General features: G+C 45.0%; 1 protein-coding gene across 3 annotated transcripts in view; it reads left to right on the top strand.

Annotated features, from left to right (window-relative positions):
- UNC5C (unc-5 netrin receptor C) overlaps positions 1-13102 on the top strand; it is a 351461-nt gene extending 338359 nt beyond the window's left edge. For all 3 annotated transcript variants that reach the window (XM_025424165.3, XM_025424156.3, XM_025424172.3), the window contains 2 exons: positions 5453-5631; positions 6430-13102. In XM_025424165.3, the coding sequence (XP_025279950.1) occupies positions 5453-5631; positions 6430-6595 (345 nt within the window). In that variant the 3' untranslated portion in view covers positions 6596-13102. The remainder of the gene's footprint in view (positions 1-5452; positions 5632-6429) is intronic.
- Positions 13103-13432: the final 330 nt, after the last annotated feature.

Raw genomic sequence — 13432 nt, 5'->3', positions numbered from 1 at the left:
GGCGACTTCCCCCTCGCGGTCTCACCACGGTGACACCAGGGTGACGAGTGAGATGCCCCCCGCCCCGTGTGGCTGCGCCCCACGTGTCCCCCAGCACCAGGCTCCGGGCCCAGCCCTCTTTCCCACAGCCGCCCAGCCCAGCCCAGCCGCGGCCACCACGTCCTGCTGCGGTTCCATGAGACTTTCGCCTCGTAAACAACTTTAGTCACAGACCCCGGTGACATTCATAAGGCAGGATCTCGGTGTCAGGGCGCCATGGCAACCGCCGGCCTCAGGCCCCAGGCGCAGGCCCTGTCTCCCAGGCGCACGGCACCACCCCTGCTGGCTCCGGAGGGTGTTTTCACTCTCCAAGCCCAGCAGGTCTGCAAAGTTCAATAACCCCCCAGCTCCAGTGACAACAAAGGCTGCGGGATTTTGGAGGGGGGCGAGGACGTCTGCTCCTTTGATGCCTGCTTTCTGTTCAGTGTGACCGACGGTTCGCTGTGTGATGAAAGCTGGGTGAGGCGAGGCCCGAGTGAAAGGGAGCTGTCCGGTCCCCGGTTAACACCCAGGCCCCAGCCCCAGCCCCAGCCCCCGCCCCCAGCCAGGGCCTCCCCCCCACCCCCCGCCCATCGCAGAGCCGACAGTTTTGCAAAGTGCCATCACAACTGAAGGACTTTCGTCCTTGTGCCAACGTAGAGGAAAGATGAGTTCTTTTGCAACTTGGTGGCAGAGAGGCCAGCCTCTGGTGCGTCTGTGGCAGAGGAACACATGTCACTGAGGGAAGGGCAGAAATGACTGGAGTCAGATGACTTTGGGGATTAGGGGGCACTCTGCTGCTTTTACTTCTGGGTCACTGAGCCCCACCGCTGTGGTTAGCATCTGAATGCGGGTGCGTGCAGCCCACAGAGGGGAACTGGGGACATGTGGGGCTGGGTACTGACGTAGAGGGGCAAGGCTCAGCTCTGAACAATTGATTCTGGAGAGCTCTGAGACCTGGATCCCCATCAAAAGCTCCGGGTAGGGGTATATTGTGACTGATAAAGCATAACCAAACAGAGAAAAGAGGCCATTTGTGGTTTCTTTCTCCTGCACAGGCCTCCTTCCTAGGGTCACAGGGCTAGCTGGCAGGTGGGCTGGGGTTGCAGTTCCAAAGTGCTGTCTTCCGAGAATGAGAATGAGCTGACTTGCCAGGAATGCGCTGCCCCCTCCCCAATTGCCCACCACTCAAGGCACTCACCAGCAGTCATTTATAAAGCCGTGGCCCTTGGCCCCTCCAGTCAAGAAGGACCTGTTGCCGCCCAGGGAGACCAGGCTGTGCTTGACATAGACCGCGGGGATGTCAGGGGTTGGCCAGTTGTTCCTCGCTGGGTGCTCTGGCCAGAGACTGCTTAACAAGAGACAAAGCCTTTAGTCTCACAGAGAAGGAGTCTACGAATGAAAATGTCTGAAGGAGTAAAAGTAGGGGCCCGAATGCATGCCCAAATGTAAATAATGAAAGGTTTTACTTTTCTTTATTTTTTTTAAAGAGGGATATGCGGGGAATAGTAACAGGGAAATTACCCATCAACATCCAGGGAAAAATCAGTGTAGAGAAGAGGAGGAAATTTAAAGTCTCTTCAGGCCTTCTACTTAGTTTCAGCTCTACACAGAGACCCATGGTAGGAAATTCCCAAATGGACAGTTCCACTGGGACATGAACTATCACCTCCCCATCCCGCCTCAGGTTCCTCATGGGTAAAATGAACTCTGGGTGTGTCATGAGAGACAAACAAGCGAATGTTAGTAGGTGCCCTGAACAGAACTTGGCTCCTGGCACATGCTCAGCTGCTGGTGGTCAGTACTGCTCCATTGATGCCGTTAGGATTCCGGAGTTCTTGAGTAAACTCTGCCTCGACCATCTGTGGCATCTGTCATCAAACTTTAGATTCCCTTTCTATCAAAATCATAAAACCTCAGTCAGCCACTAGAAAAAATAAAGGAGTGAAAAATAAATCTCAATAAGTAAATGAATAAATACTAGTTCCCAGAGTAAAGAAGGCAGCTTATCTTCCCGGTTTGGTTCATCACACCTTGCCTCAGTTCACAGCTTTGAACCCAGGAAAAGGTGGAACTTCGGGAGGCAGTCTGAGTCCTCTGCTTTATGAATAGATTCCCGGATAATAGTCACGATTATAGTTTCCCACATTTGCTAGACCTTACGACCGCGTTCTGTACACATTTTGTGCATGAAGAAGAATATTTAAAATGTGCAAGGTAACACCACTCTGCTGTACTCACCCCATCTACTTACTCTTCAGTTTTCTGTTACCTGTTTAAACAACCGTTAGGAAAATCTAGCTCTTTGGCGGTGACTTCCAGAAGAAGAGTCAGGCTACGGGAGCGGAAAGTTGGTTCTCCCACAGGGCGCCGAAAACGTGTGCTGTCGCCCACAGCAGCTGTTTGGCTAATGTTGAAAAATCATATGTTTAACTGAGGGAATCATGGCATCAGAGACAGATGGTACCGGTATTGTAAACGATTATTGCAATAAGTGTTCTGTGAGAGTAAACCCTACTCCTACCTGGAAGTGAAGGCAGAAGGAATAGCAACTGAAATTGTTAGATGAAATGGAAATGTCTATTTTTCTTTTACCTCTAAGCCTGTTGTTGGCCGTCTGATAAGAGAGACAAGAAATTATGCCCTCTTGGGCCTATTTCATCCACAGAGAAATAAATAGGCCCAGTAGCCAAGGCTGGTGACTCGGGCCTCGGAGGGTCACGTGAAAGTGGTGAAGGTTTTAACTCACTAGGAAAAGGACGGCAACGCGAATATGTGGCAGACCTTCCCGAGTGGCATGCCTGCCTTCATTTCAGGATTTGACAGTGAAAAGAGCCATATTATTAGTCACATTTACTTGGAAAGAAGCTCAACACACCGCTGGGCTTCTGTCAGGAGACGGCTTCAGACTCTTTCTATAGCAGGAAAAATATTTTCTCTCATTTCAACAAATATGAATTGAGGAGCTTCTCTGTGCAGGGCACTGGGCTGATATCATAGGAATTCTGAGGATGACAACAATACTTTAATCTTCAAGAAATCATAGGAATCAAAAGAAGTAGCATATAAGTAAGGCCAGCGTGCCTAGGGCAGAATGTGTGGGCCGGGAAAAGTGCTGCCAGAGGTCCCAGGTTGGTGGCTTTGGGTGGCTTTGCTCAGGGGAGGCATGAGGACACGTCTTTGGTCCAGACTTTGAAGGGTTTGCCCAAGAGAGATTAAGGGAAAAAGAACAATCAGAGGTATGGCCTTAAATAAAAGGCGCTTGGAACAGTCTGAGATGAGTTTGAGTCCTGTGCAGGCAACCCGAGGAAGGGATGGATCTGATTGCCAAGCAGTGGGGGGAGGAGGGAGCCGCCCCTCTACATCAGGCCGGGCTCCGTACTACACAGGCATCACCTCTGGAGCCTCCCACCAGCCGATGAGGCAGGCGGTGCAGATATCCCTCATGCCTGAGTAAAAGTGAGGACTCTGTGTGGTCGGAGGAGCATTTAACGGTTCTTAATGAGAGAGAGGGAGAGAGAGAAGGAGAAACATCAGTGTGGCACTTCAGGAAGAATTCGTCTGACAGACTGAGACCACAGGTAAGCCATAAGGAGATGTTGTGGTCACGAACAAGAAGAGTCTCTGGGGAACAAAGTCACAGCTACACAAAACAGACCCCTCAAAGTGCAAACTCAACCTTCCTTGCCATCAAGGGATGGTCACATTTGGGGATATGGTGGCTTTCCTTCTAGGCCCTGTTTTTACTGTCCACACAGGAAGAAGCATCTCAGCCTGGGTGATGGCACTAAGTTGTGGAAATACCATGTGATTTCTCCTCACCGCCACCTACTCAACCCCTTGCATACTTTTTCCCCCCAATACAAGTGCTGAAGGGCTTTGGTTCAGAAATCCCCAACATAAATCCGTTGATAAACACCACCACCTGCCCCCAGGTCACTCTTCTGGTCCCTTTAGTTTAAGCCCTGTGCCTGTGAGGTCAGAAGCCCTCTCTTCTCAGGGTCCTTTGGAAGGAGCTCCGCCAGGTTTGGGGAAAGATCTGTAGGCCGCTTCCCCATTCAGGGACTCCAACTCCCATTTACTACTAATGTGTTTTATTCCCACCAGTCCTTTACCTGGTATGTGCTGGAGCTAACACAGAGGAGCAAATGGGATCCTCAGAGTCTCAGTTTGCCAGTTTGGGGGTTTCGAGGCCAGATACCGTGATGACAGCCAACACCACCGTGTGTATTATGGCAAAGAATTTGTTTTGCTCTAATGTGCCCTCCAAGTCCTGATGGCCCCTATGCGGTGGGATTGCACAGGCCTAGCAGTGAGAGTTGGCAGCTGGCCCCAGGATACAGAGCATGCTGGGGACACAGACAGCGGTGATGCCTACGGCACAGGAGCAACCAGATTTGGGGGGCTCTGGGCAGTGGTGGCACTGACCCCCCCTGAGCTCAGCCCTCTGCACGACACCAGAGACTTCATGATGATTCAAAATGTATGTGGCTAGTTTATCCTGCAGCAACTACTTATGTACACCAAAGAGTTACCTGCTTTGAAAGAGAACGAGAGAGAGAGGGGAGGGGGGAAGATGACATTTAAAGTAGATAAAGTAGATTTTCTTTTATTGCTTTAAGAGTTCCCAGGCAACATTTGCTTTTGCTTTTCCAACCAGCAGAAGTGATCAGAAAATGATTAGAGGTTCTCCTGCAGATGAAATTCAGATTTTGCATTTGTGCTGTTTTATGAGCTGAAACTATTTTAAGAGCCAATTTATGGTTTTCTCTCCTAAAATTAGATTTAACAAAAATAAGGGTGTACAGCAATCGGAGGATGCCATTAGCGCTTGCCCTAAGGCAATCTACTGTGTTCATCATTTTCTTTAAAAAAATTAGTCTTAATTTGATACCATTTGGAGGAGAGCTGTGTTCCATCTGATTCAACAAAAGCAGAACTGACTCTTCTTCTGCAGAGGTTAGAGAGAGAATTTACTTGGGCATTTGCCCAGGGCATTCCCCTCTGGGTCAGACAGTTTCTAGAAACTCTGAACTTCCAGCCTTCTCTAATCTCAGATCTGTTCATTCTCAAAGAACTGCCCTTTTGAACATTTCTCCCCTCTCGAAATCTAAACCTTTAGGAGTATTGATAGTCCTCTCTCCTCTTTCATCCTGAAAAGGATGAGAGAAAAGCTGTTACCGTATCACACCAGAGCTTCCACCTCACCCGGTCCATAGCGAAACCTGTCCATCCAAGGCTATGCAAACTCAGCACAGAACGCACTTTTTCTTCTCAACCAGGTCACCACTTTCGGCCTGGGCGAAGGCCTTCTTACCAAGAGGAATAGCACTCATTTTCTTCTTATTGCTCAAAGCAAGGCATTGTATGGTTCAATAGAGATGGCTTTTGTCTTTGGAAATAATGCTGTGTTGTTTCTATGCCTGAACTACAGGAACCTACTGGCATCGACCTGCCTCTGTTGGACCCAGCGAGCACCATCACCACCATGACGGGACCCGGTGCTTTTAGCATCCCTCCCCCTATCCGGCAGAAGCTCTGTAGCAGCCTGGACGCTCCACAGACGAGAGGTCACGACTGGAGGATGCTGGCCCATAAGCTGAACCTGGACAGGTGGGTATGGCCAGGCTTCAGGACTGGTTTCCATTAGACATACAGCTCCGAGGCTGGTAACTGTTAGATTTAGGGCAGCATTCGTGTTTGGTTTAGTTTGGTTTGGTTTTCCTATCCATCCACTTACTTTTCATTCTGCAAACCTGTATGAAGCTTCTTTTTTTTTGGATCTTGCACCCTGGTCTTGCAAACACATTGTTGAGAATAGATATTCTGGGCTTATCTCACAAGGTAAGTATCGATCGACTTTTGTGATCCACTTTGCAAAGCTGATGGGCTAAATCCCCCTAAATTATATATCATTCACTTAGAGTGATTGTCTTTCCTCATCTCCTGCCCAGCAAGACCTAATGCTGGATGGTTAATTAACATGCTAATCACCGCATTGATACCGAGTTATAAGGACAGCTCAAGAGCCTCCTCTTTGTGGACTCTTGCCATCACTACCGAGCACAGGACATGGCATGACCTGTCAAAGATGATCAGAGCCTGAGCTGGAAAGAAAACATAAGTGTCTTGACTTCCTGTTTAGGATATGACCCATAGACATCTCATCTCTTAAATTATCTTACTCAGAGTTGAGGTTAACAAAGTTAAGCATCGCATCTCCTGTCCGGGGCTGATCTAATTAAGTGTGTGCTAGTTCTTTAGGACGGCTCACTGTAAACCACAGCTTCTCCTGGGGGACCAGATACTTTAAAAAGACAAATGGAGACACAGAAGGGTTTAGTACAAACTGCAGAGAAAACAGATCTGTAAATCTCACCACTCAGCACACTTTCCCGTTCCCAATTACAGGTACTTGAATTACTTTGCCACCAAATCCAGCCCAACTGGTGTAATCCTGGATCTCTGGGAAGCACAGAACTTCCCAGATGGAAACTTGAGCGTGCTGGCGGCTGTCCTGGAAGAAATGGGAAGACACGAAACAGTAGTGTCTTTAGCAGCAGAAGGGCAGTATTGACCCATGCTGGGACTGGAAACGCAAGATGGGAATGCACAGGGGGTCTGTGGCCGACCAGGGCATGGCCATTGAGAAGGAAATCCAGAGTAGACCTAGACCGATGAGTTTCACAGGCAAGACTGCAAGCAGGAGAGAGAAAGCAGACCCAACTGGTGACACACATGCCCACTACACTCGGACATCATCACAGGAGTTAAGAACAATTGTGTAAATTTGTACCTTGAATTTAGAAATCAACCTAATTTTCCTCTTAGTTGGGCTGTATGCTGTGTGGTACAGGATCTTACAGTTTCCTAGGAAACGCTTTTTATTGCTATCCAGGTATATGGATAAACTTTCTTAACAAACCCAATTTCTACAAACGTTGTTTACATCAAATTGGACAGGGATGCAGACACTGTCCATGGCTCGTTCTATTTTTGTTTAAATCATTTGAAGTTGAAGCTGTGGACGGTTTGTTGTGTCTATTTCAGATTAGTAATTTACTGAGAAATCACAGACTTTTGCTACAAATTGTGTGCATCAAGTGTCTCAGATAATCCTCCCATCGGTGTTCTGTTTCTAGAACTTGTAGAACCAGTGTTACTGTTTGTATCAGGGAAGTGGAGAATCTAAGCCTAAAGGAGAAAGAAGGAAGATTCCTTACTCGTTGAGGGTGCGATGGGCACCCTCTGGGAATAAAGCTGTAGCATTGCAGGGAAGACAGTGATTCATGGTCAGCCACACAAATAAGGATTTCTTCACCACATGTGTGTTTATAAGATGCAATTTGAAGTTTTTTTTTTTATTAAGGTATCATTATTATCATTATTATTATTGATGAGTATTTACAAGTATTCTAGTAAAAGGATTTTCTTTTAAATTCTGTTTTTCTTAGCAGTGCTGTTAGTATTTAGATATTGACTAGACCTTCCTCACCTTCTGACATAATCAGGTGGGTGTGGTCACCAATTTAATGAAACAGGCTTTGCTTCCTTGACCTTCTCTCTTTCTTGTATCCCTCTGCCCCAGAAACGAAGTCAATGCTTGCTGGCTTTGTCAGTCTCTTCTTTAAGCTGGCTCTGGCAAGGTCTTTTTCCTCCAAGTCTTGTTGTGGGAAGCGTTCTCTACTAAAGTTCACAAACTATTCTTAATATTGGTGTTCTGTGACCGCACACTGACTCCCCCTGGGGCAGTGTGCTCAGAGGAACAGCCTCTGAACTGGCAACTGGAAAACCAGTTCTCACTCTGGGTTTGTTATTGTCTAGGTGTGTTACCCCGGGAAAGTTCTCTAGCCTCCCTGAACCTCAGTTCTCTCACGTGTCAAATAGAGGGGGTGGAGGTAGTGGGTATTCTCTGGGTCCTAAAATGCTGGACTTCTACTGTGATGTCTCCAGTCTCATTCATCAATCCGAGGACCACCACGGGCTCTGATCTGGATCATTTAAAGAGTCCACTAGTCTCTTGCCCAGGCTACAATAGCCTTCTAAACAGTCTCAGCTTGAAAGAGGACGATTCTAACCTGTAACCTGTTTGTCAGGCTTTCAAGCCTTGTCTTTGTGCTGCTTGTCAAGAGACAGCATCCCTTTATGTTCATTTTCTTTTTTCTCTTGGAACCACTTGCCTTCCTGACTGATGGCAAATTATGTTCTGTTATTGTCTTAATCAAATTTTTTTAAATCAAAAAAAAAAAAAATTTAACTAGGAAGTAGTCCAAAGACTACTTTGTGTAAACTACGGCATTTCCTTAGAACTGTCACCGGCTCTTTGTTTTAACCTGGGGACTTAAATCATTCAGCAAGTGAGAAATAAAGGGTAGCCTTTATTATTTTATAAATAAAGGGTAGCCCAGTAGCCAAACCACAACTGAACAACAAGCACCCATGTGGATGAATCAGAACCTTCAAAACATGGCTGTGGTTGACTTTTGAGCTGGAGGGTTACAGGTTGCTGACCGCAGTTGAATTAGAAATCATTTTATATTTTTTCCTTCTTTACACATATGTTTTCTCTTCTGTTTTGGTGACTTCTTGATTTTCCCAAGACTCCTCCATCTTCATCATTGAGGAACTACTGATACTTTGGTATGGAGCCTCTTCTGTCACCCCTTTTGTTCCTTATCTTCTCTATTAGGCGTATATTCCATAACCTCTCTCTCTCAGGCCACGCCTGCACCATAAATATATGTTACACTAATGTTAAAGGAAGAGATTGCAGTAATAAACAATTTGGTGATGATGTTTGTACCGATGCATATTTGACCAAAAGATAGTAACACTGTATTCTACATAAAAAGATTTTTAAATAGATATTTTTAAGAGGAGGAGGAGGAAAGAGAGCGCTTGTTCATTACTTCAGTTTGAAATAATTTCTCAAGATTGCTTATCATTACTGGTTTGGGAGCTGTCATCTATGGAAATCAAGAATTAGAAATCTGAAGGATGCTCAAAGGAACTTCCATGCCTAGTGAAAAGGGAAGAGTGGTTAATTCCTTATAAGTGAGGTACTCATCTGTCATGGAACCTGTTATGCTCCCCATCAGGTGAATGGCAACTCCCTTACATACAACACATCCTTTATGTCAAATAATTTTCACTACGAATTCTGATTTCCTTCTCCTTTGGAGGAAAATAATAGCTGTTAGATTGCTCTCAAACTTAGAAGGTCCAGACCCAACAGTTCATTTCACAGAGAGCCACTTCATCATTCTTTGTGACATGTCCCACCTTTGATTCCTAGGGCTTCTATATAGCTTATGGGGAAGGACATGCTTACTTCATTTGGATGGGAGGGGAGGGTGGGGGGGGTGGAAAACCACCTATCACTTGTGCATGGTGCCATCTAGTGGTGCCCAACAAAATCTACCCTGAGTTTAACAATTTACTAAAAGTTGTTTGACAAAGGGAATTAATAGCTAAAGAGTCAACAGGACTTTATGACAGATAGATGTGGGTAAATTTTCACCTCAAATATACATTTTCTTATTGTCACAATTTTTTACTTAAATTACCCATAGCAAAATTACACTGAGGCGAGTATGTTATCAACTCCTTCACACACAATAGGTCTCAAGTTGGTTTTTGGTAATAGAAATGATAGAAATACATAAGTATCTGTATAAAACACTTTCTGAAGAGTTGTCATTTTGAACATTTACATTTTTGATTGGGCTCTATATGTTTTCAGTCTTCTTACTTTTAGTTCTCTAATATTTATTTTTGGAAATGTAAGAAAGCATTCACTTTGAAATGTTTTATAGATGCAAGTGAGAGAACTGTATCTAAGGAAGCAAGAATTGTAATTACTAATCCAGGACTAGAAAGAAGCTTCCTTTCTTCTGAGTTTGCCTGTCTAAGGGCAGAGGTTTCATCATATTTTCATTTTCTTCTCACCACATTCATTCAGTTTTCCTTAGAGTGATCTGGAAGGAATAGACATTAGATTCAGAATTGGTGACTGGACTCACGGTGATGACAAACATGTAACAGCTAACAGCCTTTTCACAAACTGTGTGGACACGAACCTGGATACTCACCTCCACTAAAAGGAAGAATCCCCATCCTCACATGATCAATATAAGCTCTTCCAAGGCAGGGCAACATTTTGGGTCAGGTATCCAATATTAAACTGTATGACCATTGCCCATTTTCATGTATGCAATTATTTTAGAGATTTTACTCTCTCAACTTTCAAACAGTAGAGCCATTCTTTAGGAAGAAGTCATGGAGTCTGAGTTTAGGACACTCTTGAAATTAGACATTTTGTGATTTTTTTTAAAGCTATTTCTCCTATAAGTTAGATACCTTCAAAGTAAGCATTCAGATGGTGGAATCCATTTTACTTCTGGAGAGGAGCAAACAAGGCTCTCATCTTATGTATCCCCATGCGTATCACTGTCAGGGCCACAGCAGCTATGCTTTTGGTCCATTTTTGTCAGCAGCATGTGAGGAAGGGAGCCAGTAAAGGTGATCACTAACTTCCCAGAATTCACAAGCCTTTGCCAGTATAAGGTCTGTCCCCATGGGGCCAAGCAAATAAAAACTATGTAAGGACCTGCAAAACGAGTGTAAAGAAAGTAGAAAAAGTTTACATGTTGAATTTTCAGTCTTCAAGTTGAATGTGAGCTTTAGCTTTTGCTGAGCAGTTGCTCTGGACAAGTTACCCGTTTCACACAGAGACCTCAGTGCAAGTCCAAGGCCAATGAGGGAAAGGATGACCATGCAAACAGCTGAAATGAAACTAGGTTTTATCCATCTTCTTTGAGAATAGACGAGCTTTTGTGATTCAGAATATTGTTGCTAAAAGCCAATTATTTGTAAAGATGATAGTGGTCAATGAGCATTAGATTTTATAGATCCGATAAGGCAAATATTTTTATTATTAATTATCTCAAGGTAATAAAACTTTTTTTACCTTCCGAGTGCCTCATGGGACCAACTATTACACTCTGGGTTTTTGTTTTTGTGAGTTTTTTTTTTTTTTAACCTTACTGAGCTAATGTTGACTAAAATCCTTAGATCTTTGCCTCTGTGCAATGAAGTGCTGTTTCTCTACCCTAAGAAACCTATTTGTATAATCTCTGGCTGTAATTATCACTTTGAAAGATTTCCCTTGCATCTGTAATGATTTTTTTTTTTTTTTTTTATGGAATAAGGCATAAGGGGAATAAATACATTGCAACCAATGTTAATGTAGACCTGTGACCCTACAGGTCAAGTTAGCCAAATGGAGTCATAGGTATTTCCAGAATTCATGCCTGAAACCTGCTATTTTTGAAAAGCAGGTAGATGACATTGTAGGTCACTGGATACATTTTCCCTGTGAGCTAGGACTGACAATTTACTTCCCGACCCATCAGAGTAATTGGCCCTGTGATCACTCCCATTGTCAGAAATCCAGCCTCTAAAAAAAAAAAAAAAAAAAAAAAAAAAAATCTGTCTTCAAAAGAGTTCACGGTTCCCCACTTTTCCAGTAGGCTTGTCTCCTCCCTGTATCAATTTTTGGTGGGATATTAATGATCTCCACTCAACCAAATGTAATATATGCCCCTAGACCTATTTTAGAGTGGTTGAGGGAGGCATCACCAGTACAAACCAACAGGAACTCTACAAGGGACCAGAACCATGCAACCCTAAGAGGCCGTTTCCCAGCTGGCTGTGTTCTGAGACTCTCGGGTATTGAAGAGTTCTTCCAGAATCACAAATTGGGAATCTCTGCACAACATCACAAGAGCTGTGGCCAACCAGTCATTGAGAACTAAACAAGGTAGCTGCCCCAAAATACAGTCAGCTGCCCACCAGCCAAAGAGTTTGCTGCTGTATACCAGCCTCTTCACTTGCCATTTCAGATTTGTGCCTCGGCGAAACTATAAGTTGCCGAAGACCATGAGACTTCGGGGTCCCTTATAAATATCTTCAAATTCTATGTGCCATCCTTCAATTCCAAAGATCTATTGGAATTGACACTATCAGAGCTGCTGTTGAACTTGATGGCACTGACCCGGAGGGGGGGAACCCTCATTTCTGGAGTGCAGAATGTGAACCGTAGGCAGGTGATCGCTGAGCAGTAGCCTAGGAGTCCATGAGCCCTGACCTGTGAACCTCAGCAGTATGGTGAGGCCACATCCAGGAATCACAACCTGAGCTATCTTCTACATGTTAAAACAAACCTGTCTTAGAACAGCTTTAAAAAGCAAGAAATCAAAAGCCAGTGGAAAATGCCTTTGCCTTTTTATATTCTTAAAGTCTCACGTGATGCCATCATAGGGGTATGAGTTCAAATGTGTACCCCTCCTGGCCTAGGGTGAAAAGAGGATGGCAGTCCGAACAAGTTGAGTGAGTGATTTGCATTCTCCCCTTCGCTCTTCCCTAGACCTGCCATTGGTGGTGGAGCCCTTGCCCCCTAGACAGAATGCATTTCAGCCCAATTGCAGGGAATATCATCACTGTGTGTGTGTGTGCGTGTGTGTGTGTGTTGGATGTCAGTGTTGGATGTGTCCACCGAGTTTAATGTTGAGCTGTAGCAAGTTGGTGACCTTCCTCTTTGCTCCTTCTCAAGAAGACAGGTAATGTTTGCCAGAGAGAGATCCCCAGGCGTCGGTGTCGAAGAGCCTGTGTCATCCACCTGCTGTTCCCTTTGGAACAGTTCAACTGCAGAAATGTCAGATTGAGATTTTGTGCTTTGTCACTTTTTTTCTTTTTTGAAACACGACAACACAACTTTGGCTTTTCAGATACGGAACACTTCTTTTGTTGTGGAGTTCCCTCTTGCTGTATCTTCTATGCAATTCCTTTTCAAGAAATTTCCTGGCGGAGGAGTGCTCTCCGGGCATCCCATCCGCCATGCCGCTGTGTGGTGGAGGTGAGGGATGCTAGCTCTGGGTGTGCCTCTTCTCTCTCCCTGCTGCCTCTCCCCATTTTTTCCTGCAGTCCCTCGGTTTGTAAATTGCCTGCATTTATTCTGTCAGCCAACATGTACAAAATGTAAGAAAGAATTTTTAAACAGGTAATAAATTATATTTATAAGCAACAGAGAGTGTTGCCTCCTTTGTTTCTCTCTTTTCTATGCCCAGTGTGGAGCCCAACTCGGGGCTTGAACTCGCAACCCTGAAATCAAGACCTCAGCTGAGATAGAGTTGGACACCTAACCAACTGAGCCACCTGGGCCCCCCTCCTGTTTCTTTATACCAACACTCCTCTGTGTGAAGAGTCACCCTGTGTCTCTTCAGTAGCGCAAAAAAAGCTCTTGGATTCTGCAAGGCTGGAAATCACAACCTCCCCTAGGGACCGGAGTCTAGAATGGGAGCTTCTCAAGCCTCTTTGCACACTGGAAGTAGCCTTAGAAACTATTAGTGCCTGA

Source organism: Canis lupus, chromosome 32, assembly GCF_003254725.2.
Source record: "Canis lupus dingo isolate Sandy chromosome 32, ASM325472v2, whole genome shotgun sequence".
NCBI lineage: Eukaryota > Metazoa > Chordata > Mammalia > Carnivora > Canidae > Canis > Canis lupus.
The sequence above is the reverse complement of the archived record's forward strand: the minus strand, read 5'-3'. Positions and strand labels throughout refer to the sequence as shown.